At 46.7% G+C, this 26,575-nt stretch overlaps 3 protein-coding genes across 5 annotated transcripts in view; 1 reads left to right on the top strand and 2 right to left on the bottom strand.

The window, feature by feature from the left end:
* Nucleotides 1-1,218, bottom strand: part of PDE6D (phosphodiesterase 6D) — a 44,890-nt gene extending 43,672 nt beyond the window's left edge. The window contains exon 1 of the mRNA XM_026721006.2: nt 855-1,218. Within this exon, the coding sequence (XP_026576791.1) occupies nt 855-922 (68 nt within the window). The 5' untranslated portion in view covers nt 923-1,218. The remainder of the gene's footprint in view (nt 1-854) is intronic.
* Nucleotides 1,219-5,022: 3,804 nt separating this feature from the next.
* Nucleotides 5,023-26,575, top strand: part of COPS7B (COP9 signalosome subunit 7B) — a 34,391-nt gene continuing 12,838 nt past the window's right edge. The window contains exons 1-8 of one of the 3 annotated variants that reach the window (XM_087933666.1): nt 5,023-5,104; nt 5,600-5,848; nt 9,197-9,374; nt 11,248-11,323; nt 14,754-14,842; nt 17,060-17,262; nt 17,401-17,506; nt 21,366-24,169. In XM_087933666.1, the coding sequence (XP_087789792.1) occupies nt 9,213-9,374; nt 11,248-11,323; nt 14,754-14,842; nt 17,060-17,262; nt 17,401-17,506; nt 21,366-21,527 (798 nt within the window). In that variant the 5' untranslated portion in view covers nt 5,023-5,104; nt 5,600-5,848; nt 9,197-9,212 and the 3' untranslated portion in view covers nt 21,528-24,169. Of the gene's footprint in view, nt 5,105-5,599; nt 5,849-9,196; nt 9,375-11,247; nt 11,324-14,753; nt 14,843-17,059; nt 17,263-17,400; nt 17,507-18,457; nt 19,045-21,365; nt 24,170-26,575 lie in introns of those variants that run through there. The other 2 variants (XM_087933665.1, XM_087933664.1) reach the window with 2 other exon arrangements.
* LOC148125939 (natriuretic peptide TNP-b-like) lies at nt 23,826-25,388 on the bottom strand. Its single transcript, XM_087933667.1, has 2 exons — nt 25,152-25,388; nt 23,826-24,520 (listed from the first exon to the last, which is right to left on the bottom strand). Exons 1-2 carry the CDS (start codon nt 25,260-25,262, stop codon nt 24,299-24,301), a joined length of 333 nt encoding a protein of 110 aa, XP_087789793.1. The 5' UTR covers nt 25,263-25,388; the 3' UTR covers nt 23,826-24,298.

Here is a 26,575-nt window from a genome sequence, read left to right as displayed (position 1 = left end):
AATGGCGCAAAAGTCACTCGACAACCGTCTCGCTTTAGCAGCAGAAATTCAGGGGCTCAATTGGGGTCGTTAAGTCGAGGATTAGCTCTATGCAGTGCCACAAAATTATTCATTCACCCAGGAGAGTTGGAAGGGGAGCGGGGAAGAATCCCAGCCCATACAGGCCGTCCTCGACTTATGACACCTGAGCCCAAACTTTCCATTAAGTGAGAATTTGCTATGCGAGCCTGGCCGTTTCCCCACCTTTCTTGCCACCGTCGTTAATTGAATCCCCACGGTCGTCGAGTCCATCACAACAGTCATTAAGTGAATCCTGCTTTCCCCCCCCCCTGACTTTGCTGGTTGCAAAAAGGGGATCCCGTGACCCTTGAGCAGGACGCTGCCACAGTCATAAGTATGAAGCAGTGACCAAACCTTTGAATTTTGAATCCAGGATGCTGCAACGCTCGCCTCGATGTGAAAAGTAAGCCATAAGTCACTTTTTCCCCCATAGACGGTCACTAAATGAACCGTTAAGCCGAGGACTTACCAGTATTGGGGTCCCAGGCAGCTCAAGACACTCCCCCACCTCCCCAAGAGAGCTGCCCCCAAATGACCCTCCCATTGCTCATCACTCTGGTACCGTATTTACCGTCGAGCGCCTCTAAAATGCGCTCTCTGCCCCTCCGAAGTACCGTAAGTAACCAAATAAGCGCGCAAGCCACCCAAGGCAGCCCCCCGGAATAGATAGAACGTTACCGTATTTCTTCCTCTCACGCTCCCTCCCCAAAAATCCGCCCCCCGCCGCATTACCGTATTTCCCCGTTGCCGCCACCGCCCCGCTCCCTCGCGCGCATCCCAGACAGGCCGGATACAGTTTGAAGCCCCTCAGGATCTCCTTGGCCCGCTGCTGCTCTTCCTCCTCTTCTTCCTGGCTCGACATGGTCCCGCTGGGCGCCCCTGGCAGGCCTGGCCGAGGGGAGAGAGGCGAAAAGGCAGAGCTCGCCGGCCCGGACTCCCCTGCGCCCGCCACTGTCCAGCTGAACCAACCACCCGGGGAAGGATACGCCCGCGCCGGCCAATCGCCGCCCGCGAGTGACGACGGGCAGCAGCGAGGGCCAATCAGAGGGCGAGGAGAGGCTTGGCGGCGGCGACGCCCCTCCGGTCGCTATGGAAGGGACGCGCGCCTCCTCCCTCCCGCTTTCGCAGCAACCGCGGGCAGCTGTGGAGACGGGTGTCGCCGCGGGACAATCTTCTCTAAAAGCCGAAGTCTTGCCCGCAGTGGGAAACGCCGTGGCTGTGGGAAGTGCTGCGGCGGAGCGCCCCCTGGCGTTCAAGAGTAGGGGGAGGCAGGAGCAGCGGGGTTTTCTGTTCTCACGTGGGCCAGACATACGTTACTTCGTGGTTATTAATGAAGGCTTTAGTGCTGGGGTGTCCAACTTTGGCAACTTTAAGACCTGTTGACGTCGACTCCCAGAATTCCCCAGCCAATGCTGGCTGGGGAATTCTGGGAATTGAAGTCCACACCTCATAAAAGTTGCCAAGTTTGGACCCCATTGTTGTTGGGGTAACTCCAGTTGGAAAACTCCATGTGTGCCCCCTTGAAATTTCCCCCCATTCTTTTCACTTTTCCACTTCTTAAAAAAACAAAAACTTTCCCCCCCCTCTAAAGGGGTGGCTGGGTTTATTCATTTACCTAACAATTATAACTCAATATTCTAGTTTTGATACCCTGGGTCCATATGAAAACAGAAAAAGGAAAAAAAAATCAAAAAATTCCAGGTACCCATCTACCCACCCACCCAAATATTAGCAAAATAAAGCTGCTAAGTGGTCTTAGAGCTTAATAGGTAAACTATTGCATCACCTTTATCAACAGGTAACTGGGATGTGTGGCTATTTAATTAAATTTTTAAAATTTTAAGATCCTCATTTATTGTTTATCCTGGATTTTATTCAATGTCTGTACACCAGTCACCTCTGGTGAAATGAGCAGTATATAAATTTAATAAATAAATAAATAAATGTGGTTAACCTTTAAAAAATTGCCGTATAAAAACAGTGATCTGTTTTAACAATAAAATTGTTAGCTGGGGCTGCATTTCTTTAATATGTTTTACCCATAATTAACTTATCCATGGTTTGTTCACTTAATTAATTTCCTGGTAGTAATTTCCACCAACTTCGAAGTAGTTGCTCCTGTTCTTTATTATTAAAACGGCAACATTTGACCAAAAAAAAGAGAGAGGAACAAACAAATGAAAACTTAATGTCACAACAAGGCATAACAGAATTTAGGAAAATAGCTTTAGCAGCCTCCTGCTGGTTTTACCCATCTCTACATGAACAAATAATTGTCAAGAACTTCAGGGAGCCATCAAAAAGCAGATATTTTGGGGAGCCATCAAAAATCAAATATTTCTAATGTCAGCTCCAAGAGACAGATCAATGGTGATGAATTTTTACCCACTGCTGCTGTTTTGCAAGAGCCAAAAGAATCTAGCCTGTTTACCTGAGAAGCCCTAAATGTCATAATATTCTTAGCTGCTACAGAAGTTAATTAAAAGTTAAAAACAGCTAATGTTCTGGAATGCAGAGGTTTGTTTATTTATTTTTAAAATTAAAATGTATAAGGCTGCCTAATTGCCAACAGTGAGATGCTGGATGAAATAAGTAGTTTTGTTAAATTATGAACAATTTGGTCTAAGGAATAAACAGAAAACTAGCAAGTTTGCAGGTGGCACCAATTATACATTGATAAAATATTGCAAAGAAATGCAGGGAGGACAGGAAGAATTGTAAATTAGATAGCAAACCCAAATAGCAAATAGTCCATGGTCCAGTCAACCCTTTGAGGTAGATTACACTAAGAGATCAAGTCATGCTGGCAATGTTATTTTTATTATAAAGTAATAGAATCTGTAAATTTCAATGCATTTGCCCCTCACTTTCTATATAGGTAATCCTCAATGCTGATGTAACTGAGTCTGGAATTAAGGTTCCAAGTTGTGATGGTCATGGCATGCCTTATTTTAGGAGCATTTTTGAAGTGTTGCTTAAGTCAATGCCACAGTCATTAAGTGAATGCTGTGTCATTAAGTGAATCCCTTTTCTTCAATGGGAATTTTTGCCAGGAACTGGAAGTAAAAACCAAAAATCGTGACCATGGAATTCTGCAAATAAATATGAGCTGGTGGCCAGGTGCCCAAAATGTAATCATATCAATCAATCAATCTATCAATCAGAATAGACCTGGAAGGGACCTTGGAGGTCTTCTAGTCCAACCAATATGACTGTGAAGGGGAGGGGTGTGGCTGTTGGAACTTTGGAACCAGTTCATAAGTACATCTGGCAAGATCTGTCACAACTTTGAATGGTTGCTTAACAACCGGTTGTTAAAAGAGGACTACCTGTATCTTTGGGAGATCTAGGAAGGAGTTTGTCTGCAACACTTTCCTTGGGAACAGTTTTGCCCCCCAAACTCAGGTTTATGTTATCTGACTGTTATAAAACAGAATCACAGAGTTGGAAGGAAACTTGAAAGTTTTCTAGTCCGACACTCTACTCAGGCAGGAAATCCTATACACCATTTCAGACAAATGGTTTTCCAATTTCTTCTTAAAAACCTCCAGTGATGGAGCATCCACAACCTCTGGAAGCAACTTGTTCCAATTGACTAATTGTTTAATTGTCATGAAATTTTTCCTTAATTCCAGGTTGCTTCTTTCCTTGGTTAGTCTCCATCCATTGCTTCTTGTCCTGCCTTCAGGTGATTTGGAGAATAGAATGAACCCTCCCCCCTTCTTTGTGGCAATCCCTTAAAGTATTGGAAAACTGGTATCATGTCACCCGCTAGTCCTTCTTTTCATTAAACAAGACATACCCAGTTCCTGCAATTGCAGTTGGGTTAAAAAACTTTTTCACGAGAAAAGTTATCCATTCCTCCACTCACAATAGAATTCTTTATGTCAAAATTTTGGGCCTGGACAATCGATCACGAAATTGTCTGCTTTTACATCTTGCCTGTCAACGACTTCTTCAGCCTCAATCACAATAATACACGGGCAAACAACCAATACCATATCAAGGTAAACTGCTCCAAACTCGATTTGTTGTTACAGCCTCAACCTCATCCCTAAGAGGTCCTTAAAGGGGACGTGCATAAGCCCACCGGCGTGCCTACTGTCCCCGTTTATCTGTATTTACTTCCTTTGTTCTTGTTTATGTTCATACTTATACTTGTTATCTTGTACATGTTTGACAAACAAACAAACAAACAAATAATAGCTGGGTACATCTTTGTACAGGAACCAGAATCTCTGTGGTGAGACTGGCAGCTAAACAAGCTATTTCAGTGTTTCTAAACTTTGGCAAATTGAAGATGGGCGGACTTCAACTCCCAGAATTCCCCAGCCAACATGCTGAATTAGGCTTCCTTATTCTTGTCAAAATAAAGTCTCCTTTGAGTCAAACTTGGCTTCCAACCACTTCACAGACAGATCCCTAGAGCAGCGTTTCTCAGCCTTGGCAACTAATAAATAAGGAAGAACAATAATTCAGCATGCTGGCTGGGGAATTCTGGGAGTTGGAGTCTGCCCATCTTCATCTTGCCAAAGCTGAGAAACATTGAAGTATTATTATTATAGAATAGAATTCTTTATTGGGCAAGTGTGATTGGACATTATTATTATTGTTATCATTAAACATGAAACTCAGTCAACTGAACATTTAAAAATGTGTCACTAATATAATTGACTGATGCTAACGGTTGATATGGGTTGCTGTCAGCATCCTAGTATTTTCTTAAGAGGTACGATTATTATCATTATTGTTGTTGTTGCTGTTATTATTGTTGTTATTATTAAAAGGGTTAAAGTGAGGGTCCAAGCAAAGTGCGTCATGGGAGGCCAGCCCCTCTCAAAAGGCGGTTTGCTCCCCTCAGACTACTTCTGTTTGGGCGGAACGTTTTTGTCGGAGGAGCAGTTTGCGGTCGGGACGGGGGACGAACGGACCGTCGGACGCACCTGCGAGCGGCGCCCGTTTGGGCACGGCGGCTGTCATGGCGGCCTGAGGAGCGGTGCGGCCAAGCGGAGAAACAGCCGGGGGGACAACGGTACCTTGCCCGGTAAGGACTGCGACCCTGAGCCTGGGAAAGAGAAGGGCGCGACTTCGGGGGCCGGAGAGGGCCTCGTTCGCCCCTCCAGAGGAGGCGGGTGAGCCGGCAAGCGGCCGGGAAAGCATTTTCCTTCGCTGCTGCCACTCCGCTGAATGAGACTCCTCTCTCTTCGGAGCCTCCTTGGCTCCCTCCATGGTGCCAGTTGGATGGGAATGATGGGATTTGGAGTCCAAGCGGTTGGGGGAGTGGGTGGCGGCCCTAAGACGAGCTGGAATCCGGACCAGGGGAATAGCCTTAAGGAGAAAGGGTTGGCTGGGGATGATGGGCGTGGTAGCGGGAACCCTTTTAGCCGGCGTACCCACGTCTTCTTCCACTCCTCCGGATCCACTTGAGGGCGCCAGTTAAGAGAGCCTATCCAAGCTGTTGGCTGCCCCCTGGTGGCCTCGTGGGGTTTTGCAGGCCAGATATGGATCTTTTCTCTTTAATATCTCCTCTCTCTTGCAGGGAACATGTGCAGCCGTCGAGTCCCTTAAACAGGTTGTGCGGTAGCAGTGGCATGCTCCGTCCTTAAACACAAAGGTGGTGTGGTAACCAGTTGTGTGCTCTGTCCATTTCTTTCTCATTTCTGAGCACACTGGAGTCTGAAGTAACACCACTTATTTCCGTTCACTGCCTCTGGGATACTCTGATAGAGACTCTGTATCTGCAATATCCAGTGGAGACCTCCTCCTTTTCTTTGTAAGCCCCTGACTGGTATGTTTGTTTATTTATTTGTTGAATTTATATTGCTGCCTATTATTCGCCCATGGCGACTCAAGTCGGCTTACAGAATTTAAAAACTGTTGCAAAGAGATGTTGTAATGAAGGACACATACACATGGTTTTTGCGTTCAGAAGTTCCTCCTTTCCTCAGTTCACTGTACTTTATTATACTTTAAATGAAGCAATGTGCTTAGATATACAAGCCCAATGATTGATTTACCCCAGGTTTTACAGCATAGTAAAAGTGCAGTAATTGGCTAATACAATAAGCTAAGAAACGTGCAGGTGGATGAATTTAAGCATATCGTTGACAGTATGTTTCCTGAGGAAAGATCTTTGTTCTAAAATAGCACAGCTCAGAATCTGAGGGGAAAAAACCTTAGACTTTCAATGTAGCAGAAAGAGCTCAGTAATAGAACAGAGAAAAGGTCAGTAATAGGTCATAGAAAGGTCAGTCTCTGGTCAAGTTGGTGTGCCCTATCTTTGACCATTGACTTATCTACAAAAAAGAAAAGAAAATAATAAAAACTAACAAAAGGAATCAAATAATAAAGTACAATAGAACAAAATCTGAAAAAAATTGCCCCCCAATTCCCCACCCTCGCTGCCCCAATGACAGCAGATCACACGAGCCATTTCATGGGCTCCATCCTGCTCTGGGTTCCCCAGGCCCACTGGCAAAACCAGGTCTTCGGTGCCTCCTGGAAGAGTATTAGAGTGGGGGCCATTCTAATCTCTGGAGGGCGGGGGGATGATGTTCCAGAAAGAGGGAGCCACCACAGAGAAGGCCCTTCTTTTGGGTCCCACCAGGTGTATTTCCCTCAGGGATGGGACCTGCAACGTTCCCTACCTTGTTTGTTTATGAACCACAACTGTATAATCAAACTTTGGACGCTTGGCAGTTGGCTCATATTTATGATGGTTGCAGTTGTTGGAAGTTAAAACCCACCTCTCTCCTAGAATAATGAAATATTTTAGGATATACTAAAAAGGCAGAATATTTCCCCTAAAAGAGAAATCGAAACTCAGAGAGGCAGAAACTCAGCCCTCTTACCTTTGTTAATGGGCCATTAAGGCCTGGGCCAGTCTATTCTACATAACAAAGATCCTTCAGGCCGTTCAATTGCCCTTCGTTGCATCATCCAGCAAGTTTCAACCAAGCTTAGCACACAGCCTACAAAGCTAGCTATGACCTCTGACAGCAACCAATCAGATTACTCTTCCTGTGCCCCAGGAAGTTCAAAGCCAGAGAGGGCATAAAACCCAGGGGCTCTCAGCATCTCTTCCCTTTTTCGCTCAGGAGCTCCAAGGCATGTGATCCTGTCTGCCATTAAACTACCTTTCCAAACAGCCTCCATGTTTCCAGTGTGTTTCTCCCTATTTGGAACTGGACCCAGAAGGATATTTCTTCCAGCACAGCGTCCCAGGGACATGTGAAAACTTTTTGTGACCTCCTTATGAGCAAAGTCAATGGGGTCATTTTACAACCATGTTACTAACTCAACAACTGTGGCAGGAAAAGTTGTAGAATAGAGCCAAACTCACTTAACAACTGTCTTGATTAGCAGCGGAAATGTTGAGCTCAGTTGTCATTCGTTGAAAACGAATGTATGTAAAAACAATTAAAAACTTTCTCTAGCTGATTAACACAATGACTCCCAAACACCCCATTCAGTCACAGTGTGGGCGGTTACTGCCCTAATCCTGATGCTTGGGAAAGCAACCAGGTCTTCAGGGCTTTCTGAAAGATGAACAGAGTTGGAACCAAGTAGCGTGCGAGAGCAGGCACACCTACAGAAAAGGAACATCCCCTGGGTCCTGCTAGGTCAGGGGTGTCAAACTCAAGGCCTGGGGCCAGATCTAGCCTGGGGGGGTGCTTACATATGGCTTGCGGGGTCACCTTGGAAACAGCAAAGGACTGGCCTGCGGTGCTTCTTCCAGCAAAAATGGAGCTCGGGGGGCTGCCTGTGGCCCCCCCTGAGCTCCATTTTCATCGGCAGACGGTTGCAGGAGGCCATTGCAGCTGAAAACAGAGCTCTGGAGCCCGTTTTCACTGGCAGAGCGCTTGGGGCCGCCACAGGCGCCCCCTGACACAAATGATGTTGAGCTGGCCATGCCCACGCTGGCCCCCTGAGGTCAAATACAACCCTGACGCAGCCCCTCAATGGAATCGAGTTTGGCACCCCCACGTTAGATGATCTCTACTAGATGGGACCTGCAGCATATCCCTGTTGTCCCAACTTAATGGGATGGGTAGAATTGACGGCAGTGAGGTGGCCCCTCAGCATCTTATCATACATAATACGGCCAAATGTTTTTATTCTTCTGATGATACACACTGCCAGTATTGTAAACCGTCAAGGCTCAGCCTCTACTGTCATTTGTGGCCGCTGCCTTTTGAATCCATGTTGCAAAATCTGCTGCCTTCCTTACTTTGGCTCCACCTCCCTGTTCAAATATTCAGATTAATGTTAATGTGGACATCTTCATTTGCAGGTTCAAGTAAAAACTGATAAATCGTTAGGATTAGATTATCAATCTGTTCCACCGGCAAGGAAAGGCATTTCTTTAAAAAGTGGCCCCGATTCTGGAATTGTTTAATTTCCTTGATAAGTTTTGGTGGAGGTAGTCCTTGACATACAACCACTCATTTACTGACTGTTCAGAATTATAAAGGCACTGAAAAAACGACCTATGACCAGTTTTTGCGCCTATGATGGTTGTAGCATCCCTAGGGTCACATCCAAATTCAGACGCCTGGCAGCTGGCTTTATTTCTGACGGTTGCACTTTTCCAGGGTCACGTGATCATTGTAAGCTTCCCAATGGGCCTCTGACAAGCAAAGTCAAACAGGGAAGTCATTTAATAACCACGTGACTTACTTAACTGCAGTGATTTTTTTTTTTTTTGGCCTGGGGAAAAATGTCATAAAATGGAGCAAAACTCAAAAAATTATCTTACTTAGCAGTGGAACTTCGGGGTTCAGTTGTGATCGTAAGTCAAGGACTACCTGCGTTGCTTTTGTTCCTGATGTAGTACTGACTTATTGTCTTCGTGCTTTTTATAGTTGTTCAAGTAGTTTTGAAAACTTTTAAACGGGAAAAGCAGAAATTTGTAAATATTTTCACGCTTTCTTTTCTCAGCCTTCGTAAATGTAAACTTTGGGTGTTCACCCGCTTTAGGGTTGAGCATCTCTTGACATTAATCGTTTCTTTAGGACTATACTTTTTTTAGACATGAAATAAAGCTGAAGTGTTTTCATTCATCATACCGGCTTCTGTCACGATATCACTTTTGAGCCAAGCATTGAACAGTAACTGTGACGCTCTGTTTTTGCAGGGTTTAAAAATTGAGAATGGCAGGGGAGCCAAAACCCGCCTGTAATCTCCTGGAGCAGTTCATTTTATTAGCCAGAGGCACCAGTGGTTCAGCTCTGATTGCCCTCATCAACCAAGTGCTGGAGGCTCCTGGGATTTACGTATTTGGAGAACTACTGGAATTAACTAATGTGCGAGAGGTGAGTGCTGGACATGTTCTTTTCTTCACTTGTTTCCATGCCGGGGCAAGATGTTACAGTAAGATTCCAGTAGAAGAGAAATCTGTAGCTCAGGGTTGATGAATTGCAGCGCCCTTGATGCTTTAGGATTTTGGTGGTTTTTCTTGCAGACATTTCGTTGTCCAACTAGGTAACATCATCAGTGCTGGCAAGGGGTAGGGTTTCCTTTCCGTTTTTATACAGTAGCTTGCCCTGCCAGTGTTAGTAGAGGTGTGGTTTTCTCCTTGGTAGCTTTTACCACTCTAGCAACCAACATCCAGGGAGGGAATTGAACAATTCATGTGTATCGTCTGAGGCCTGGGAGAAGCTCAATGCCTCAAGGTCTAACGGTGAGAGCTTTCTGTTTCCCAAAACAAAGAGATTGCGCTGGATTGATGGACAGTGGACATGTGGGTGGCCCAGGGGAGAAAAAGGAGGGATTTTTACTATGCAGTTTTTGCAGGAAAACCTCAGAATTGGCTTTGCTTCTTCTGTATCCTGAATGAATTTATCAGCAAAATCTTGGTAAAATAATGTCCCTGGAGTTTCTTTTGCTGCGTATGCCAGTGGGGCAGGTGATACTGCCCTTGTCAGTGGGGATCAGGGACTGCATCGAATGAAACGCCCCTCTTGGTTCCTCACAGTTTGTAAACTGATACACTCCCTGTGCCAAGGAGCGGCATCCAAGCCATTGGTGCTGCTTCCTGTATCTTGAAATCTAGCATCGAAGATGGTGACCTCTGGTACTGAAATATAGGTAGCTTTTGACTTACGACCACCGTTGAGACCAAATTTCTGTTTTTCTTAAGTGAATTTTGCCCCATTTGACGACTTTTTCTTGCCACCGTTGTTAAGCGGATCACTGCAAATACGAGTCAGTTGCCACAAGCATCCGAATTTTGATCGAGTGACCACAGGGACGCTGCAACAGTTTTAAGTGTGAAAAGGGGTCATAATTCACTTTTTTTTTTCGGTGTTGTTGTAATTTTGGTCACTAAATGAGTGGTTGTAAGTCAAGTACTAGCTGTAGTAGCCTTTGTGACCTGTCTTGATTCAGCTGTGTGTGCCATCCTGTCCTCACCAAGCTCTGGCTTAGTCTCTTCCTTTGGCCATGTGTTAATAGCACATGAATAGCCCAAAGGTGCTTTTTCAAGAAGCAACTGGACTTTCTGTTTTTTTTCTTCGAAGATGTTTCGCTTCTCCTCTTAGGGGACTGGAGGCTAAAACATATGAAGAACGGTTGCTGGAACTGGGTATGTCTAGTCTAATGAAAAGAAGGACTAGGGGAGACATGATAGCAGTGGTCCAATATCTCAGGGGCTGCCACAAAGAAGAGGAGGTCAAGCTAATTCTCCAAAGCACCAGAAGGCAGGACAAGAAGCAATGGGTGGAAACTAATCAAGGAGAGAAGCAACCTAGAATTAAGGAGAGATCTCGTGACAGAACAATTAACCAGTGGAACTGCTTGCCTCCAGAAGTTGTGAATGCTCCAAGACTGGAAGTTTTAAAAAAGATGTTGGATAACCATTTGTCTGAAGTGGTGTAGGGTTTTCTCCCTAGGCAGAGGGTTGGGCTAGAAGACCTCCAAGGTTCCTTCCAACTCTGTTACTCCTATTCTGTTCTGTTCTATTCTATTCTATTCTATTCTATTCTATTCATCCAGGAAACTTCTTCAGCTCAAGAGCTGAAGAAGCTCCTTGGATGAGAAGCGAAACGTCTTCAAAGAAAAACCAAAAAGTCCAGTTGCCTTTTGAAGGAAAAAAAAAGAAAAGAAAAGCACTTTTGGAAGAACTTGGAGGAATAAGAATCGCCCCAGATACACGAATAACCCTTTTTGCTTTTCTTATCTCTCCAGATTGCTGAAGGCCCGAATGCTGCTCATTTTCAGCTGCTGAATCTATTTGCCTACGGAACCTATCCGGATTACGTCGGTAAGAGTCCACCGGAACGCTAGAAAACTTTGACCCGATGCAAGTAGCTGCAATACCTGTCTGTCTCTCTAGTGATCAAATGTATACAGGTAGTCCTTGATTTACCAAATTTCGTTTAGTGACTGTTCAAAAAGCTATGATGGCACTGAAAGTGGTGACTTAGGACCGTTTCTTCACAGTGACCACCTCTGCAGCATCCCCGTGGTCGTGTGATCAAAACTCAGACGCTTAGCAACTGGTTCATACTTACGACCGCTGCAGCGTTCTGGGGTCACATGATCCCCTTTTGAGACCTGACCAGCACAGTACACGGGGGAAGCCAGATTCCCTTAACGACCAAGTGAGTAACTTATCAACTGTGGTGATTTGCTTAACAGCTTGTTGACAAGAAATGTCGTAAAACGAGGCAAAGCTCACTTACCAAATGCTCACTTTAACAACATACATTTTGGGCTCAGTTGTGGTTCATAAGTTGAGGACTACCTGTATAGCTGTCCTTCTCATTAAAGCCAACTGTGGGTGATACACAACGATGAATGCTGCCTTTGTAAGCTTCTTACAAAGATCTTAAATTTCTTTCTCAAAATATCCAGTTATGGTTGATTTAAAGGAAGATCACACAATATGTCTTGTCAGTTTTACCCTGGTAGGTAGGTGTGATGAGCCGGAGTGTAACACAAATGTAACAAAATCCAAAATGTAAATAAATGTCCTTTAATGCCTGCAACTTGGCCCCACTGTTCAATAATTCTCAGTTGGAGATAAAACATATTCAAAAATAGTCTTCAAAAGAAAGCAATACAGTCCGAATTTAATAAGCAGATAGAGGTGAAATAAAAAACCAAACCAACAACAAATTTCCACAATGGAACAAGACAAGTATTTACCAAATTCAAGGAGATAATAAGGCAGTCTTTTGGAAGGACGCCAACCAAGATAACTTCAGGCCAAAATAACACACGCTTTGCTTCTAGCAACACTGTTTTAACCGTCTCTCTTATCTACTCCCCAGCTGCAACCAATGAGGGGGATCATGGCCACTTCCTCTCTCATAAGCCAAGTTGTTGCCTTATCCGTTCTTCCCTGCGTGTCCTAGGATAAAGAGGGGATGGGCCTGGTTTTGACTGCCCCAGTCGGCCTCTGCCCTTCCCCAGCCTCCTCCACAACCTCTGGAGCCACACTTCCACTTCCTGTCGGCTGTTCCTCCTCTCCCTCGGAGTCTGACTCTAACAAGAGCATGACAGTAGGCTTAATCTGTTGTCCAGAGTGTCTTTACTGGTTGTGTACAATGTAGGAAAGGGACAGAGTGATCCCACTGTGTGGGATTTCTGGATAAGAGCTGCTCTTTGGATCTTTTACGGCTGTGTAATTTACAATCTTTCATTTGTAACATTTAAGATTCAGTGTTCTAACTGCTGATCTGTAGAACAGTGTAGAATTCCCGGTTCACGCTGGTAGCAAGGGATGTTTTTTATTTATATGGGTGGCCCTCGTTTAATGACCGCTTCTCCGGCAACTATTCAAACTTATAAATGGAGCTGAACAAGCGGTACTTAGGACTAAAAAGTTTGGCGTTCGGCTCGCAGCTATGACACTGCAGAATCACCATTCTGTGCCAGTTTCCTACAAGCAAAATCAACAGGTTGGTCGCGGAATCAAAACCACGTGAAGTGTTAGTACCGTTTTATCAAGTTAAGACCACACCTAGAATGCTGCATCCAGGCTTGGTCACCACTTTACAGAAAAGATGTTGAGACTTCGGGAAAAGGTACAAAGAAAACTGTTTGGACCCAGACCCTTTTCCAATAAAACAAACACGAACCAACGGGAACAGAAACCTTTTAATGATTCTTACGAATCCCCAGTTAAAAGGCTGCTGCAAACTAATTAACTTTGATAAGCACAAGCCTCGCCAAAACCGTGCTAGTCTGCCAAGAATCACAGATAAGAAATATTTCACAACACAAGAGTCTTCAAATACCAACTTAAGATACTGTAATGTCCACGAGGCTGAGGTTCAAAATGTCTTTGCTTCCTGCAAAGAACGTTCTCTTCGCAGCTGGCTTTTATCTTCTTGAAGGAGGGGCCATTACCTTGCAGCCTTACTCCCGAGTCGCCCGTGCTGCTGTAATTGTTCTTTCCTCCAAGTAATCCTTCATGCATGTGCACTTGGCACAGGCTCCTCGGGGACCTCCTCATCGCTGCTGCCAGCCCCCACAATCTCTGAAGGTAGCAGTCCACTCCCTGATGGTCCTGGCCCCTCATCTGAGTCCTCGCTCTCCTCAGCCGTCCGCACCTGCTGCCAGCTAATCACAACAAAGAGCAACTAAAATGATTAAAGGCCTGGAGACTAAAAAAAATATGAAGAACAATTGCAGGAATTGGGTTTGGCTAGTCAAGAGGAAAAAAAAGTACTGGTGTTGGGGACATGATAGCAGAATCCCAGTATTTGAGGGGCTGCCTTGCCTTCTGGTGTTTTGGAAAATAAGTTGACAAAACAAGAAACAATGGATGGAAACTAGCCCAGGAGAGAAGCAAACTGGAATCAAGGAGAAACTTTCTAAAAGTGATGACAATTAATCAGTGGAACTGCATGCCACCAGAAGTTGTGGGCACTTCCATCACTGGAGGTTTTTAAGAAGAGACTGGAAAATCACTTGTCTGAAGTGGTATCGGGCAGTGGTGGCTAACCTTTTTTGGGCTCGTGTGCCAAAAATTGTATGCGCGCTTGCATGCTCGCACTCATGTGCCAACACCCAGAAGGCAATGCGTGCCGCCCATGCCCCTACGCATGCGCGCGCAATCCCACCACCACCACACCTTATCTGCAATGTGCCTCACAGTTGATTTTCGGCCGTTTTGAGGCCTTTTTCGGCCTCCCAGAGGCTTGAGGAAGGCTTCTGCAGGCTTTGCAGGCCAAAAGCTAGGCCCATTTCGTCACTTCCGGTATTAACAGGAAGTGATGAAACCGGCCTAAGTTTTCGGCCTGCAAAGCCTGCAGAAGCCTTCCTCAAGCCTCTGGGAGGCAAAAAGGGGCCTCAAACTGATCGAAAATCAGCTGTGAGGGACGCGCACATGCGCCGTGAGGTAGGTTTGCCTGCAGCTCGCGTGCCAGCACAAATGGCTCTGTGTGCCACCTGGTGGCATGCGTCCATAGGTTCGCCATCCCAGGTATAGGGTTTCCTGCTTGAGCAGGGGGCTGGACTAGAAGACCTCCACGGTCCCTTCCAGCTCCATTCTGATTCTGATGGGAGGCGTGTACGACCCCCACGTGACAGTCGATGCCCCCTCTCTTCCAAAACGGCCCCAGGCTGACAATCTTTGACATTTGCCGGGGCGTTAAGGGGAAACGCAAGGACGTTTTGACCCCAGACACATTCGGTTTCATCCATAATCTGAAGGTGTTGTTGAAATGTGATTTCTCGCACAGCGAACCAGAAAAACCTGCCAGCTTTGACGGGGCCCCAGAAGAACAAGTTGAAGCACTTGACCATTGTCAGCTTAGCTTCCAGAATGAAGGTAAAGTAGAAATGCACTCAATTTTTTTAAAAAAAGTTATTTTCTGCAGGCGGAGCCATTGGCAGACATGCATGCAGAGGTCACCAGTGGGGGCTCCGCTCTGTTCCACCGAAAACTAGAAGTTTTAGAATAGTCGCCCGTTTAGGACTTCAGTAGAGAAATTGACAAATTGGGCCAAATTGGAGCTTGTGGATGCCCTTCTCTCTAGCATTTGGGGATGGACCCATTAGACTTCCTCCTTCCCTCCCTCCCTTCCGTTCTCTTTTTTCTTTCTTTTTATCTCTTTTTCTTTCTCTTTATCCCTCCCTCACACCTTTTCTCTCTCTTTTTCTTTCTCTTCCTTCCTTTCTCCGTCTGTCTCACTCTTTCTCTCTCTTTCTCTTTCTCTATCCCTTCCTTCTCCTCCTCTTTTTCTCTTTCTCTTTTTCTCTCTCTTTCTCCCTTCCTTCCTCTCTCTGTCTCTTTCCTGGTCTCTTTCTCTCCCTTGCTCTCTTTCTCTCTCTCTCTCTCCCTCTTTTTTTCTCTTCCTTTCTCCGTCTGTCTCTCTTTCTCTCTTTCTCTTTCTCTATCCTTTCCTTCTCCCCCTCTTTTTCTCTTTCTCTTTCTCTCTCTCTCTTTCTCCCTTCCTTCCTCTCTCTGTCTCTTTCCTGGTCTCTTTCTCTCCCTTGCTCTCTTTCTCTCTCTCTCTCTCTCTCTCTTTCTTTCTCTTCCTTTCTCCGTCAGTCTCTCTTTCTCTTTCTCTATCCTTTCCTTCTCCCCCTCTTTTTCTTTTTCTCTTTCTCTTTTTCTCTCTCTTTCTCCCTTCCTTCCTCTCTCTGTCTCTTTCTCTCCCTTGCTTTCTTTCTCTCTCTCTCTTTCTCTCTCTCTCTTTCTTTCTCCTTCATAGGGCAATTGGGTATTACACATGAAACCATAAAGACACAAAAGCCATATTTAAATACTACAATAAAAACAGTTAAACACAAGAATAAAATAAAATTAAAAGGTCAGAGGAGGGCTTCAGGGTGCTGACTAGCCTGAAGCATTTTTCCTTCCTAGCCGTAGTTTGCTAGCTAGCCGAGGTCAAGATCCGCGTGGCCAGCTTCTCCGCTTCTCAGTGAGAGAAGTCACTCTATCCACTTGATCCCCTCCGGATGTATTGAGATCAAAATGTTTACCCCACCCAAGCAGGGAGTTGTAGTTCCAGGACAGTGGAAGATTCCTTTAGATTCCTGTAAACCGGTGTTTTGTTGTGGATTGATTTCAGGGAACTCGGGAACTTGGGTGGGGAAGAAATTCCAACTTTATTTTCACTAGCTACCGACCGAAATTTAACTTGGCGTTCCACAGAATGCAGGCGGCGAAAGAATACATGGCTGGGCCACTCTGAAAATGCTTCTTAGCTTGAATAAATCTCGCTGTCTAATATTTGAATTCATTTTTAAACTTTTTGAGAACCGTACTTGAGGATAATCAAATTTCCTTTAAAATACAAGCGTTAATTGTGTATACATTGTTTTCTGCATTTAAATGCAATTTCTGGAAAAGATGTCCCGGGCAGAAAACCCAGCCAGCCATCTTGGAAGGAGGGGTGTGTGTGTGTGTGTGTCTGTGTGTGTGTGTGTGTGTGTGTGTAGATTACAGCAAAAGTGTTACGGTTTAAAATTATAATAGGTAAGGGCGAGATTTATAAGCAGCGGTGGGATTCAGCCACTTTGGCCCAGTTTGGGCGAACCGGATGTTAAATTTATATCTGGTTCACCGAACCGGTAGTTGAACCGACTGGCTGGCCCTATCTACCCCTCCCCTCCCCTCCTAGGAGTCTCCACGTGGCCCGTTTTGGATGCAGGTAAGTTCAGGGCCCCCATGGAGTCTTGGGAAAGGTGAAAAACAGCCCTTCCAGAGGTTCTGGAAGTCCAGGAACGGGCTGTTTCCGTTTTCCGGAGCCAGGGGGAGGCCGTTTTCGCCCTCCCAGAGGCCCGAGGGAAGCCTCCGGATTCTGGGGAAGGCAGAAAACGGCCCTCCCAGAAGTTCCAGTAGGCCACACCCACCTAGCAACTGGGCAGCAAACCGGTTGCTGGGATTTTGGAATCCCACCCCTGCTTATAAAGCCGCTTTTTTTTCCCAATGGTGTTGTACTTTTGAACGGCCGCTAAATGGACTGCCGTACATCGAGGAGGAGCTGTGTAAGCCTAAGGGCTTTTGGCTTCACTTCCGGCTGTTCCGCCCCCTCCCCAGTGCATCCCTTATTCAGTGCTGCTGAAAGACCTGGACATGCGGAACCTCCGGGAGCTGGAAGACCTGATCATCGAAGCCGTTTACACCGACATCATCCAAGGCAAACTGGACCAACGGAACCAAGTGCTGGAAGTGGATTTCTGCATCGGCCGGGACATCCAAAGGAAAGACATCAGCAACGTCATTAAAACCCTCAACGAGTGGTGAGCTGTTCCTTCCTCTCCCTGCCTCCCTCTGCCCCGACAGGTTCTGTTTGTGGGGGCGTCTCCCCTCTCCCGCAATTCAGGCAGCGTTGCCGCTTTCCTGCTCCGTCGGTGACGGTGTGAGTTTTGTCTTGGCAGGTGCGATGGGTGCGAAGCTGTCCTGTTGGGCATCGAGCAGCAGGTACTTAGGGCCAACCAGTACAAGGAGAACCACAACCGAACTCAACAACAGGTAGAGACGGAGGTAAGCGTCTTATAAGGGCCGTAGTGGCGCAGTGTAATTAGTTTATGGCATTGCAGGCTGACTGCCCCACGGCCAGCGGTTCGATCCTGACTGGCTCAAGGTTGACTCAGACTTCCATCCTTCTGAGGTCAGTAAAATGAGGACCCAGATTGTTGGAGGGCAAGAGACTGACTCTAAAGCCCCTAGAGAGGGCTGGAAAGCACTATAAAGCGGCATATAAGTCTAAGTGCTATTGCTCTCCTTCCCTCCCTCCCTTCCTTTCCTTCCTTTCCTCCTCCCTCTTTCCTTCCCTCCTTCCTTCTTTTCTTCCTTCCCCCCCATCCTCCTTCCTTCCCTCCTTGACCATTTCCTAGTATGATTGGATTGCTTATTGTACCCTGTGACTATTATTAAGTGTTGTACCTGATGATTCTTGGCTCTTGACGAATGTCTCTTTTCTTTTTATGTACACTGAGAGCATTTGCACCAAAGACCAATTCCTTGTGTGTCCAATCACACTTAGCCAATAAAGAATTCAATTCAGGTCACTCCTGGCCCAGCTGTTGCCCTGACTTTCCTGGGCCTATTTATTTAGGGTGTACAGCTTCCCTGACCATCAGATCCTGAAGTTATTGTTAATAAAACCTAACTTCACCGGCAATTTGCTTCCCTTTTTCCTGATTTTGCAGGCGCAGGATAGTTCCCGAGGGTGGAAAGGGGTCAGTAAAAGACGGTGTGCCTTTCGCTTTCCCCCCATAAATAAGGGTTTGATTCCCATGTGCCAGAAGGTGGCGCTGTGCCCATGTATCCGTGAGCTTGGTGGGGCGTTTTTATGTTTTGTTTTTTGGACTTCCTGAACCTGCCAATCATCAAAGGCTGATGGATGGATGGACTCACATGCCCCTCTGTTTCTATCCTGACTCTTGTGCCGCTGTTTTTCTCGGCTGTTCTGGTTTCTTCTGGACCCTCCAGGCGATTCCCCACTTTCTTCACCACCCCACCAGGGTGGCTCTGGTCCTGATCGGGACCCTCCAGCAAGGGAGCCCAGGCGAAACCGCGCACGATTGTGGATTATGCACTGTCACAACCGAGGAAGAGACCGGAAGCCCCCTGTTGCAACCTTCTGACAAGCAGAGTCGGTGGGAAAGCCAGATTCACTTAACAACTGTGTTACTAGCTTAACAGCTGCGGTGGTTCATTTAAAAACTGTGGCAAGAAAGGTCATTAAATAGGGCAGAACTCACAAACTCTCTCATGTAGCAATAGTCATTTTGGGTTCATTTGTGGTCGAAAATTGAGGACTATTTGTACTTTGAAAATTCAGCTCATCGCTTCTGTGGCCTTCTGCCTACCCACAGAAGGCCCAATCGGCTGGAATCATGCCGACCTGCTGTCCAATATTATCCTGTCCTCTCTTTCTTACGGCTGCCTTTCATTTCCATCACTCCGCTAAACAAATAATCCCCTCAACACTGTCCAGCTATTTACAAAGTCTACAGTACTATCGCTATTAATCTTCTCATCACTCCTTTTTTTTAATATAAAAGTTTTGTTAAAATTTTACACATCTCTAATCCTTATGTCTAGCAATTTCATTCTTTCTTTTAACATACGTGTCACAGTTTGCAGCTCCGACTTAAATTCATCGCTTATTTCTTCCGTTTCGTTATTAAAGATCAAGTTTTTCTATTATAGTCTTTGCCAAAAGTGTTCGTTTCTCTCACTTTCTCTGTCTTCTGTTTTCTTGTCACAGTCAACCTCCAACAGTCCCAAAATATTGTATTCCTTTATAATTTACTATAGTCCCCTCCTTAAAAAAAAACTTGCGGTTTTTTTTTTATATTAATCTTTTATTCCATTTCTTCTCTCTTTCAGATATTTATGCGACCAGTGATTTTCCATAAAAACATAAGAGGAAAATCTCTAACCATTAGGTGGTGCTGTATATAACTTTCTTTTCAAAGTTTTTTTAATTCTCTTTTCAGTAGTATTAATGTTAATTTTTATCCATTCCAAATAAGTCCAGCATTTTATCGAAAGCCTAATTAATGTCCATTCTGTATATTAGTGTGATTGGAGACACAAGGAATTTGTCTTGGTGCAAATGCTCTCAGTGTACAAAAAACATACATCTGTCCAGGGTCAAGAATCATCATGTGCAACACTTAATAATAGTCAAAGGGTACAATAAGCAATCAAATCATACTAGGAAACGGTCAATATAAATTGTAAGGATAAAAGCGACAAAGTTACAGTCATACAGTCACAATATTTTTTTGAAAACCCCGAAAAGCGGGAAGAAAGAGTCCTCGCTTGGAGGAATGGTAGCGGCGAACGGAGAGTAAGAGGAAAATATAAGGTAAAAGAAAAACCCAAGATAAAAGAATTAGATGAAATCAGAGATTTAATTTGAACAAAATGGACATTAATTAGGCTTTGGATAAAATGCTGGACTTATTTGGAATGGATAAAAATTAACATTATTTAACATTTAAAGAGGCTATAGTAAAATATAAAGGAATACAATATTTTGGGACAGTTGGAGGTTGACTGTGACAAGAAAACAGAAGACAGAGAAAGTGAGAGAAACGAACACTTTTGGCAAGGACTATAATAGGAAAACTTGATCCTTAAAAACAAAATGGAAGAAATAAGCAAAGAATTTAAGTCGGAGCTGCAAACCGTGAGAGGTATGTTAAAATAAAAAATGACATTGCTGGACACGATGATTAGTAAAGTAATGGCGTTGCAGCTTGCAGAAGAACAAAGAAAGCTCAGAGATGACAAGTCGGAATAGGGAAACAACAGCCCAGGTGAATATGGAGAACAAGGATCATTGCCAAAGGATATAAAAGAATTTAAAATAAAGACATTGCCAACAGAGACAACAAATAAAAGAGACAAGGCTCCCAAGACTAACAAAATGAGGAAGGAATTATATAAGAAGAAACCCCACAAAAGAGAACTGGAAAGGGTGGGGAAAAATATGGCTGACAGGCAGAGGGGAATAAAAATAATATCAGAAGGAAAAAAGAAGAAAGACCGGGGAAACTTAGAAAAGGGAAAGCTGGCTAAAATTAAAAGAAATAATAAAGCCAAAAAATTTAGAGATAAGGGTTAGGGATTCCATAAGGAGATACCACATTGGAATTTATATTGGAATTTAGTCTAAAACTTGCTGGGAAATATTTTAGCATTTATGTATGTATGTATGTATGTATTTGTTTTCTGAGGTTTTCGCGGGTATTTGTATATGGATCTTTGGTTATTCGGGTTTTCTCCCACATAAAATTGGAAGTATTTTGGCGCCGTTTCGACGAAATCTTATTTGTTATCTTCAGGCTTGTGTCTTCGGCTTTGTGCTTCTTGGAGTAATGTGAGCTTGAAGCTGTTTTTTCTTTTAACTGCCACTGGGAGTGCGAGTTGACTGGGTGGGTCAGACAACCAACAGTCAACAGTCAACACAGCCAAGCCCCCAACCAGTCAAGTCGCATTCCCATTGGCAGTTCACTCCTGACCTTCCTGGGTCTATTTATTTAGGGTGTATTTCATACACTACGGCTTCCCTGACCATCATATCCTGGGGTTATTGATAATAAAACCTAACTTCACTGGCAATTTGCTTCCCTTTTTCCTGATTTTGCAGGAAATTTCCCAAGGAGAGAAAGGGGTCAGTAAAAGACGGTGTGCCTTTTGTTTTGTTTTTGGACTCTCTCTCTCTCTCTCTCTCCCTCCCTCCCTCCCCTCCTCTCTCTCTCTCTCTCTCTCTCTCTCTCTCTCTCTCTCTCTCTCTCGTGTCAGGAGAAGATGGAGGGCCCTGGCGCCGTGCCACTCTTCAGAGAAACGTGGATTGCTTCCCTGCCTTTTCCTTCCCTTCCAGGTCCTGAACATCAAGAAGACTTTGAAAGCCACTGCGTCCTCCTCCTCTTCCGCCCAGGAGATGGACCAGCAGCTGGTGGAGCGGGAGTGTCCTCACCCGGAGCAGAGGCAACCCACCAAGAAGATCTCCAAGGTCAAAGGGCTGGTCTCCAGTCGCCACTAGTGGACCAGAGCTGCTGCAGGGGAGGGGAGGCTGCTTTGGGGGGGGGGGCTCCAAGTGACTCTGGAGGAAGGGGTCTCCCTGCCCCCTTTGCCCAAGAGCCCCTCCTTCCTTCAGCTCCTGAGCCAGTGGACACTGCCAACGGTCTTCTCCCCCGGAGCTGCTTTGCGTAAGGACTTGGGGGTCCCTGTATTTTGGGGGTGGGTGGGTGGGTGTCAGGTGCTGAATAAGGAGGCGGCCACCCACCTTTAGGGTCCTTCCCACCAGGGCTTGCATTCCTCGGCAGCACAGCACACTCCCCCAGGGGGGCAAAGGCTGGGTAGGTGGGAGGTTGGATCTTCCCGTCCAAAGGGGGCCCGAGGGAGCGCAACGTGCCTGCTCCTCCTTCGTCTCTGGGGCCTTGATCTTCGAAGTCAACTCTCTACCTCAGCGGTCCCCAACCTTTCTGGCTTTGCGGGGGCGGGAGGAAGAGGGGACGGTTCCCCGTGGCCAAGCGCTGTGTGCATCTCCCTTCGCGCAAGCCACCGCTAAACTCACACTGCCCAGTACTGGCCCACAGCCCCTGGGGTTGGGCACCCCTGCTCTACCTCATGCTGGCGGACGCCGGGCATGTTTACTCCCCATCCTATCAGGGTCTCCTTCTCAGGCCAGGTGCTCCTACCTTGCAACAGGTCGGGTTCCCTTCCTTGAAGCCAAGGTGGGGAGGGGGCGCAAAGCAGCCGCTATTCCAACTTCCTTTCTGTACCTTGGACCCCCCAAAAGGCAGGGCTGCCCGAGGAATAGTGCACCCTTCCTCCCCTCTCAGTCTGTTTCCCCCCCACACCCCGAGTTCTCTACTCCCAGTTTACTCCCTGCTGTAGCTCCTGGACGATGGCCTGTGGGGGGCACCGGGGGAGGGTGGGATCCAACCAAGAGGCCTCCGCCCCTCCCCATCCTTTGCTGATCCCGAACCCTTAATTCGGGCAAAGACCCCCTGCGTTTGGAAGTTCAGACCTTGAATTTCTCTTTCTGGTTGTCTCTGACCCTCCTTTTGTAAACGTTTCTTAGGACGGTTTGGACATTTCAACTTTTTATTTTCCTTTTTTCTAATTTGATAATCTGTTATAGACTCATGCAAGGTGACTTGATCAGAAGGATTGTTGTTTTTTTTTCTATTAAAAAAAGAAAAGAAAAGGTTACCCCTGGACTTCACAGGGTGAGCTCGTGGGTCAATTTTGTCACGTGGGAAATTACGCGTTGGGGTCAGCATCGTGGGAGCGCCAGGTCAAGATCTGGAATAATCCGGAATTTTGTCAGATCCAGAATAATGTCAGGTTGAAATCCATTTTCAAAGAAAAGAGCAAAGCCCGTCTTCCAAGACAATTTCTTTCATTTAGGAAAGCATCAAATTGGCAAAGTCTATTGTGATTCCAGATCTGACACAACCCGGAATTACACCACATAATATTGGAAGTTAGAAACAACCCCCAAAAGTCACATTCCCCAATAGAAGTAAATCAATGTTTCCTGGTGTCATCAATCTCCACCTCCAGGTCTCAGCAGGGTCAGCGTTCGTTCCCACGGGAAGAAGAACTACCTAGCCTAAACAACTCTCTCTATCTCCACTCCTCCCACCTTAGGAATGTGGCAAGCTCGAAACTCTTCCCCCACATAACCAACAAAGAGAAAGAAAGAAAAGGAATACATACTAAGCCTCACTAAAATGGCTACATATAGGTCAATTTCAGGGTTGATACTGAGATCGCTCTCTCCTCTTCCTGGGTCTTCACCGGGCAGGCCAAGATCTCCTCACATTATAAGGCAGGGTTCCTCAAACTGGCTAGCTTTCTGATAGGCAGTCCTCAATTTACGACTGGTCGCACAGCACTTTGGCCACACACAGCAACCGGACTACATTTACTGCTGTTTGCAACATCTTGCTGTAATATGTTAATTATTATTTTTTCCCCAAAACTGGTGTTTACTTCTGTTTCCTGACAAAAACTGGCCCGCAACAAGTGGATGGGCCTGCATAAGTGTTGTGTTTGCTTCGTGACCAGTGCAAAAAGAGGTCATAAAACCCAGGTAGGTCACCCGATAGTCAGCGTTATGACCGTCTTGATTTATGACTTTAATTTCTAGGCTCAGTTCTGGATTTCCGCAGTGTCCCACAGGGGTCACGTGATCGCCTTTTGCGACTTCCCGACAAGCAAAATCCAACGAGGAAGGCAGGTTCACTTAACTACTTGACTAACTTAATTCACTGCAACGATTCGCTTAGCAGACACGGCAAGAAAAGTCGGGCAAAACTCACTTAACAAATTTTTTTTTTTTAAAGATGTAAAAGTTTTTTATTTATTTTTTCAAATTTTACACATCTCTTCACGTGAGCAACATGATTTCGGATTACAACACTTGTACATAATCATACTTTCATTTCCATTAATCTGATATAATATCATCTCATATCATTATCCATTTCACTCATCTTTTAAGTAAATTTGCATTTCCTATTTCAATTCATGAATTCAGTATCATTTCATCCAGACATAGGTTTTCAATTCTTTATCCCCTTTTATTTCCATTTTCAGCTTACCCACTATTTCATTTTACACGACACATCATTATGATCCTTAATTTTCTCTAAGCCGATATATACTAAATAATCTAAAGCAGGGGTGTCCAACCTTGGCAAGGTGGCTGAGGAATTCTGGGAGTTGAAGTCCACAAGTCTTAAAGTTGCCAGGGTTGGACACCCCTGATCTAAAGAGTCAAAGTAAAATAAAGTCGATTATTTAGGATCCGGCAGGTGTCGGTTTCGGGCGGTTTTGGACGGGCCAATTGCAGCCCATGCCACTCGAGGTGCCGATGTGGTCGAGCCGGATGCCGAAGCAACCGCTGCCCAGCTTGGCCACTTTGGAGCCGCTGCGCCCAGCCGCTGGATCCGGGGACTCCTCCGCCGCCGGCAGCCGCCGCTGCTCCTCCGTCACCGATGCCATCACGCCGCCCGCCGGAGCCTGCAAACCCAAACAAGGCAACGGGGCTCTTCATGCAGCAAGAGCCGCCCGGACGGGGCGCCCCTTCCTCCTCCTCCTCCTCCTCCCCCCATAAAAAGAGACGGGATGGGGAGCCTCGGAGGGTGGATGGAGGGAAGGCATCGCGGGCGGGAGTTGGCAGGAAAGCGGCTTCGACGGGGCGGGTGGGACGAGGGAAGGTCCCCGCCGTCTGTTTCCCCGCAACCCCGTGGAGCGCTTCCTCGGCCAGGCCAGCCCTGCAAGGTCCGGGTGTCACGCGTGGACGATGGGAGCTGTAGTCCCTTCTCGCGCCCGGGATTTCCCGGCTGCCCAGTCAGCTTTCAAGGTCCCTCTTAAGGCGGGGACGATGGGAGCGGTAGTCCCCCGCTTCTCCGCTCGGGATTCCCCCGCCCGGGCCAGCCCTGCAAGGTCCGTATTGGGGGGCGGGGGGGACGATGGGAGCTGTAGTGGCCTTTCCCGCCCGGGATTTCAACCCCAACCCGGCGCCGCCATCTCACAGCCCGGTTGCTGCCGCCAGAGACGGAGCCCAAGCAGCCCCGTCGAGGAAAAGCCCCTGCAACCCACCCACCCACCCCGGCCCCCAAAAGTCCGCCGCCCTCCTCCTCCTCCTCACCTCGGGCAGCGCCTGAGGCAGCGGCGCCGGCTTCCCGTCGAGGGCGAGAGGCAGCAGGGCCAGCAGCAGCAGCAGCAGCCCGCCGCCCGCCAGACGGGAGAGGCCGACCATTTTCCCCGGGTGGATGAGAGAGAGAGAGCGAGGAATCCTCGAGGGCGCGGACCGCTGAGCCGAAGGGAGCTGAGCCGGGCACTGTGGCTGCAGCAATGTCTCGGGCCGGATCCGCTTGCGGGGCCTTATATCAGCAACCGGCAGGTGACGCACCGACGGCGTCCTCCGCCCAGGCCGGCGGGGGGAGGGAGGAGGAGGAGGGTGAGTGTGTGTGTGTGTGTGTGTGTGTGTGTGTGTGTGTGTGTGTGTGTGTGTGTGTGTGTGTGTGTGTGTGTGTGTGTGTGTGTGTGTGTGTGAGAAAGAGAGAGAGAGAGCCGTCGGGGTCGATCCTCCGCCCTCCCTCCCTTCTTCTTGCCTCGAGGGGGCGCTCGGGGGCAGGATCTCTTCCTCCAACTCGGCGCTCGCAGGTCCTCGGGCGCGGCCGGGAACCATTGGCTTGGGAGTCGGTCGGACTTCCAAACGCCTGGAGTTGAGGGAGGCTGGGGAAATGTTGGAGTTAAAACACACACACACACACACTCCGCGTGGGTATAGTGGGAGAGAAAGCCGCTCTGCTGCAGTCCTCTTCCTTCCTTCCTTCTTTCCTTCCCTCCCACCCTCTCTCCTTCCCTCCTTCCTTCCTTCTTTCCTTCCCTCCTTCCACCCTTCCTTCTTTCCCTCCCCCCACCTTCCCTCCCTCTTTCCTTCCCCCCTTCCTTCCCTCCCTCTCTCCTTCTTTCCTTCCTCCCCGCCTCCTTCCTTCTTTCCTTCCTTCCTTCCTTCCCTCCCTCCTTCCTTCTTTCCTTCCTTCCTTCCCTCCCTCCTTCCTTCTTTCTTTCCTTCCCCTCCATCCTCTTTCCTAGTATGATTTCATTGCTTATTGTACCCTTTGATTATTATTAAATGTTATACCTAAAGATTCTTGACCCTGGACATATGTATCTTTTATGTCCACTGAGAGCATTTGCACCAAGATAAATTCCTTGTGTGGCCAATAAAGAATTCAATTCAGGTCACTCCTGGCCCAGCTGTTGCCCTGACCTTCCTGGGTCTATTTATTTAGGGTGTACAGCTTCCCTGACCATCATATCCTGAAGTTATTGATAATAAAACCTAACTTCACTGGCAATTTGCTTCCCTTTTTCCTGGTTTTGCAGGAGCAGGATAGTTCCCGAGGAGAGAAAGGGGTCAGTAAAAGACGGTGTGCCCTTTGCTTTTCCCCCATAAATAAGGGTTTGATTCCCATGTGCCAGAAGGTGGCGCTGTGCCCATGTATCAGTGAGCTTGGTGTGGCGTTTTTATGTTTTGTTTTTTTTGGACTTCCTGAACCTGCC

This window comes from Pseudonaja textilis, chromosome 4 (genome assembly GCF_049901715.1).
Source record: "Pseudonaja textilis isolate UNSWEBS1 chromosome 4, rPseTex1.2, whole genome shotgun sequence".
NCBI classification, from domain to species: Eukaryota; Metazoa; Chordata; class Lepidosauria; order Squamata; family Elapidae; genus Pseudonaja; species Pseudonaja textilis.
Note: the sequence above shows the minus strand (reverse complement) of the source record. Positions and strands in the feature narration are given on the sequence as shown.

What these genes read in the sequence shown, in the direction of transcription:
- LOC148125939 (XM_087933667.1), bottom strand. Translation starts at nt 25,262, where the DNA reads ATGGTCGGCCTCTCCCGTCTGGCGGGCGGCGGGCTGCTGCTGCTGCTG. An exon ending in TGCCTCAGGCGCTGCCCGAG is followed by an intron (nt 24,521 to 25,151) that starts GTGAGGAGGAGG and finishes TTGGGTTTGCAG; the next exon opens with GCTCCGGCGGGCGGCGTGAT.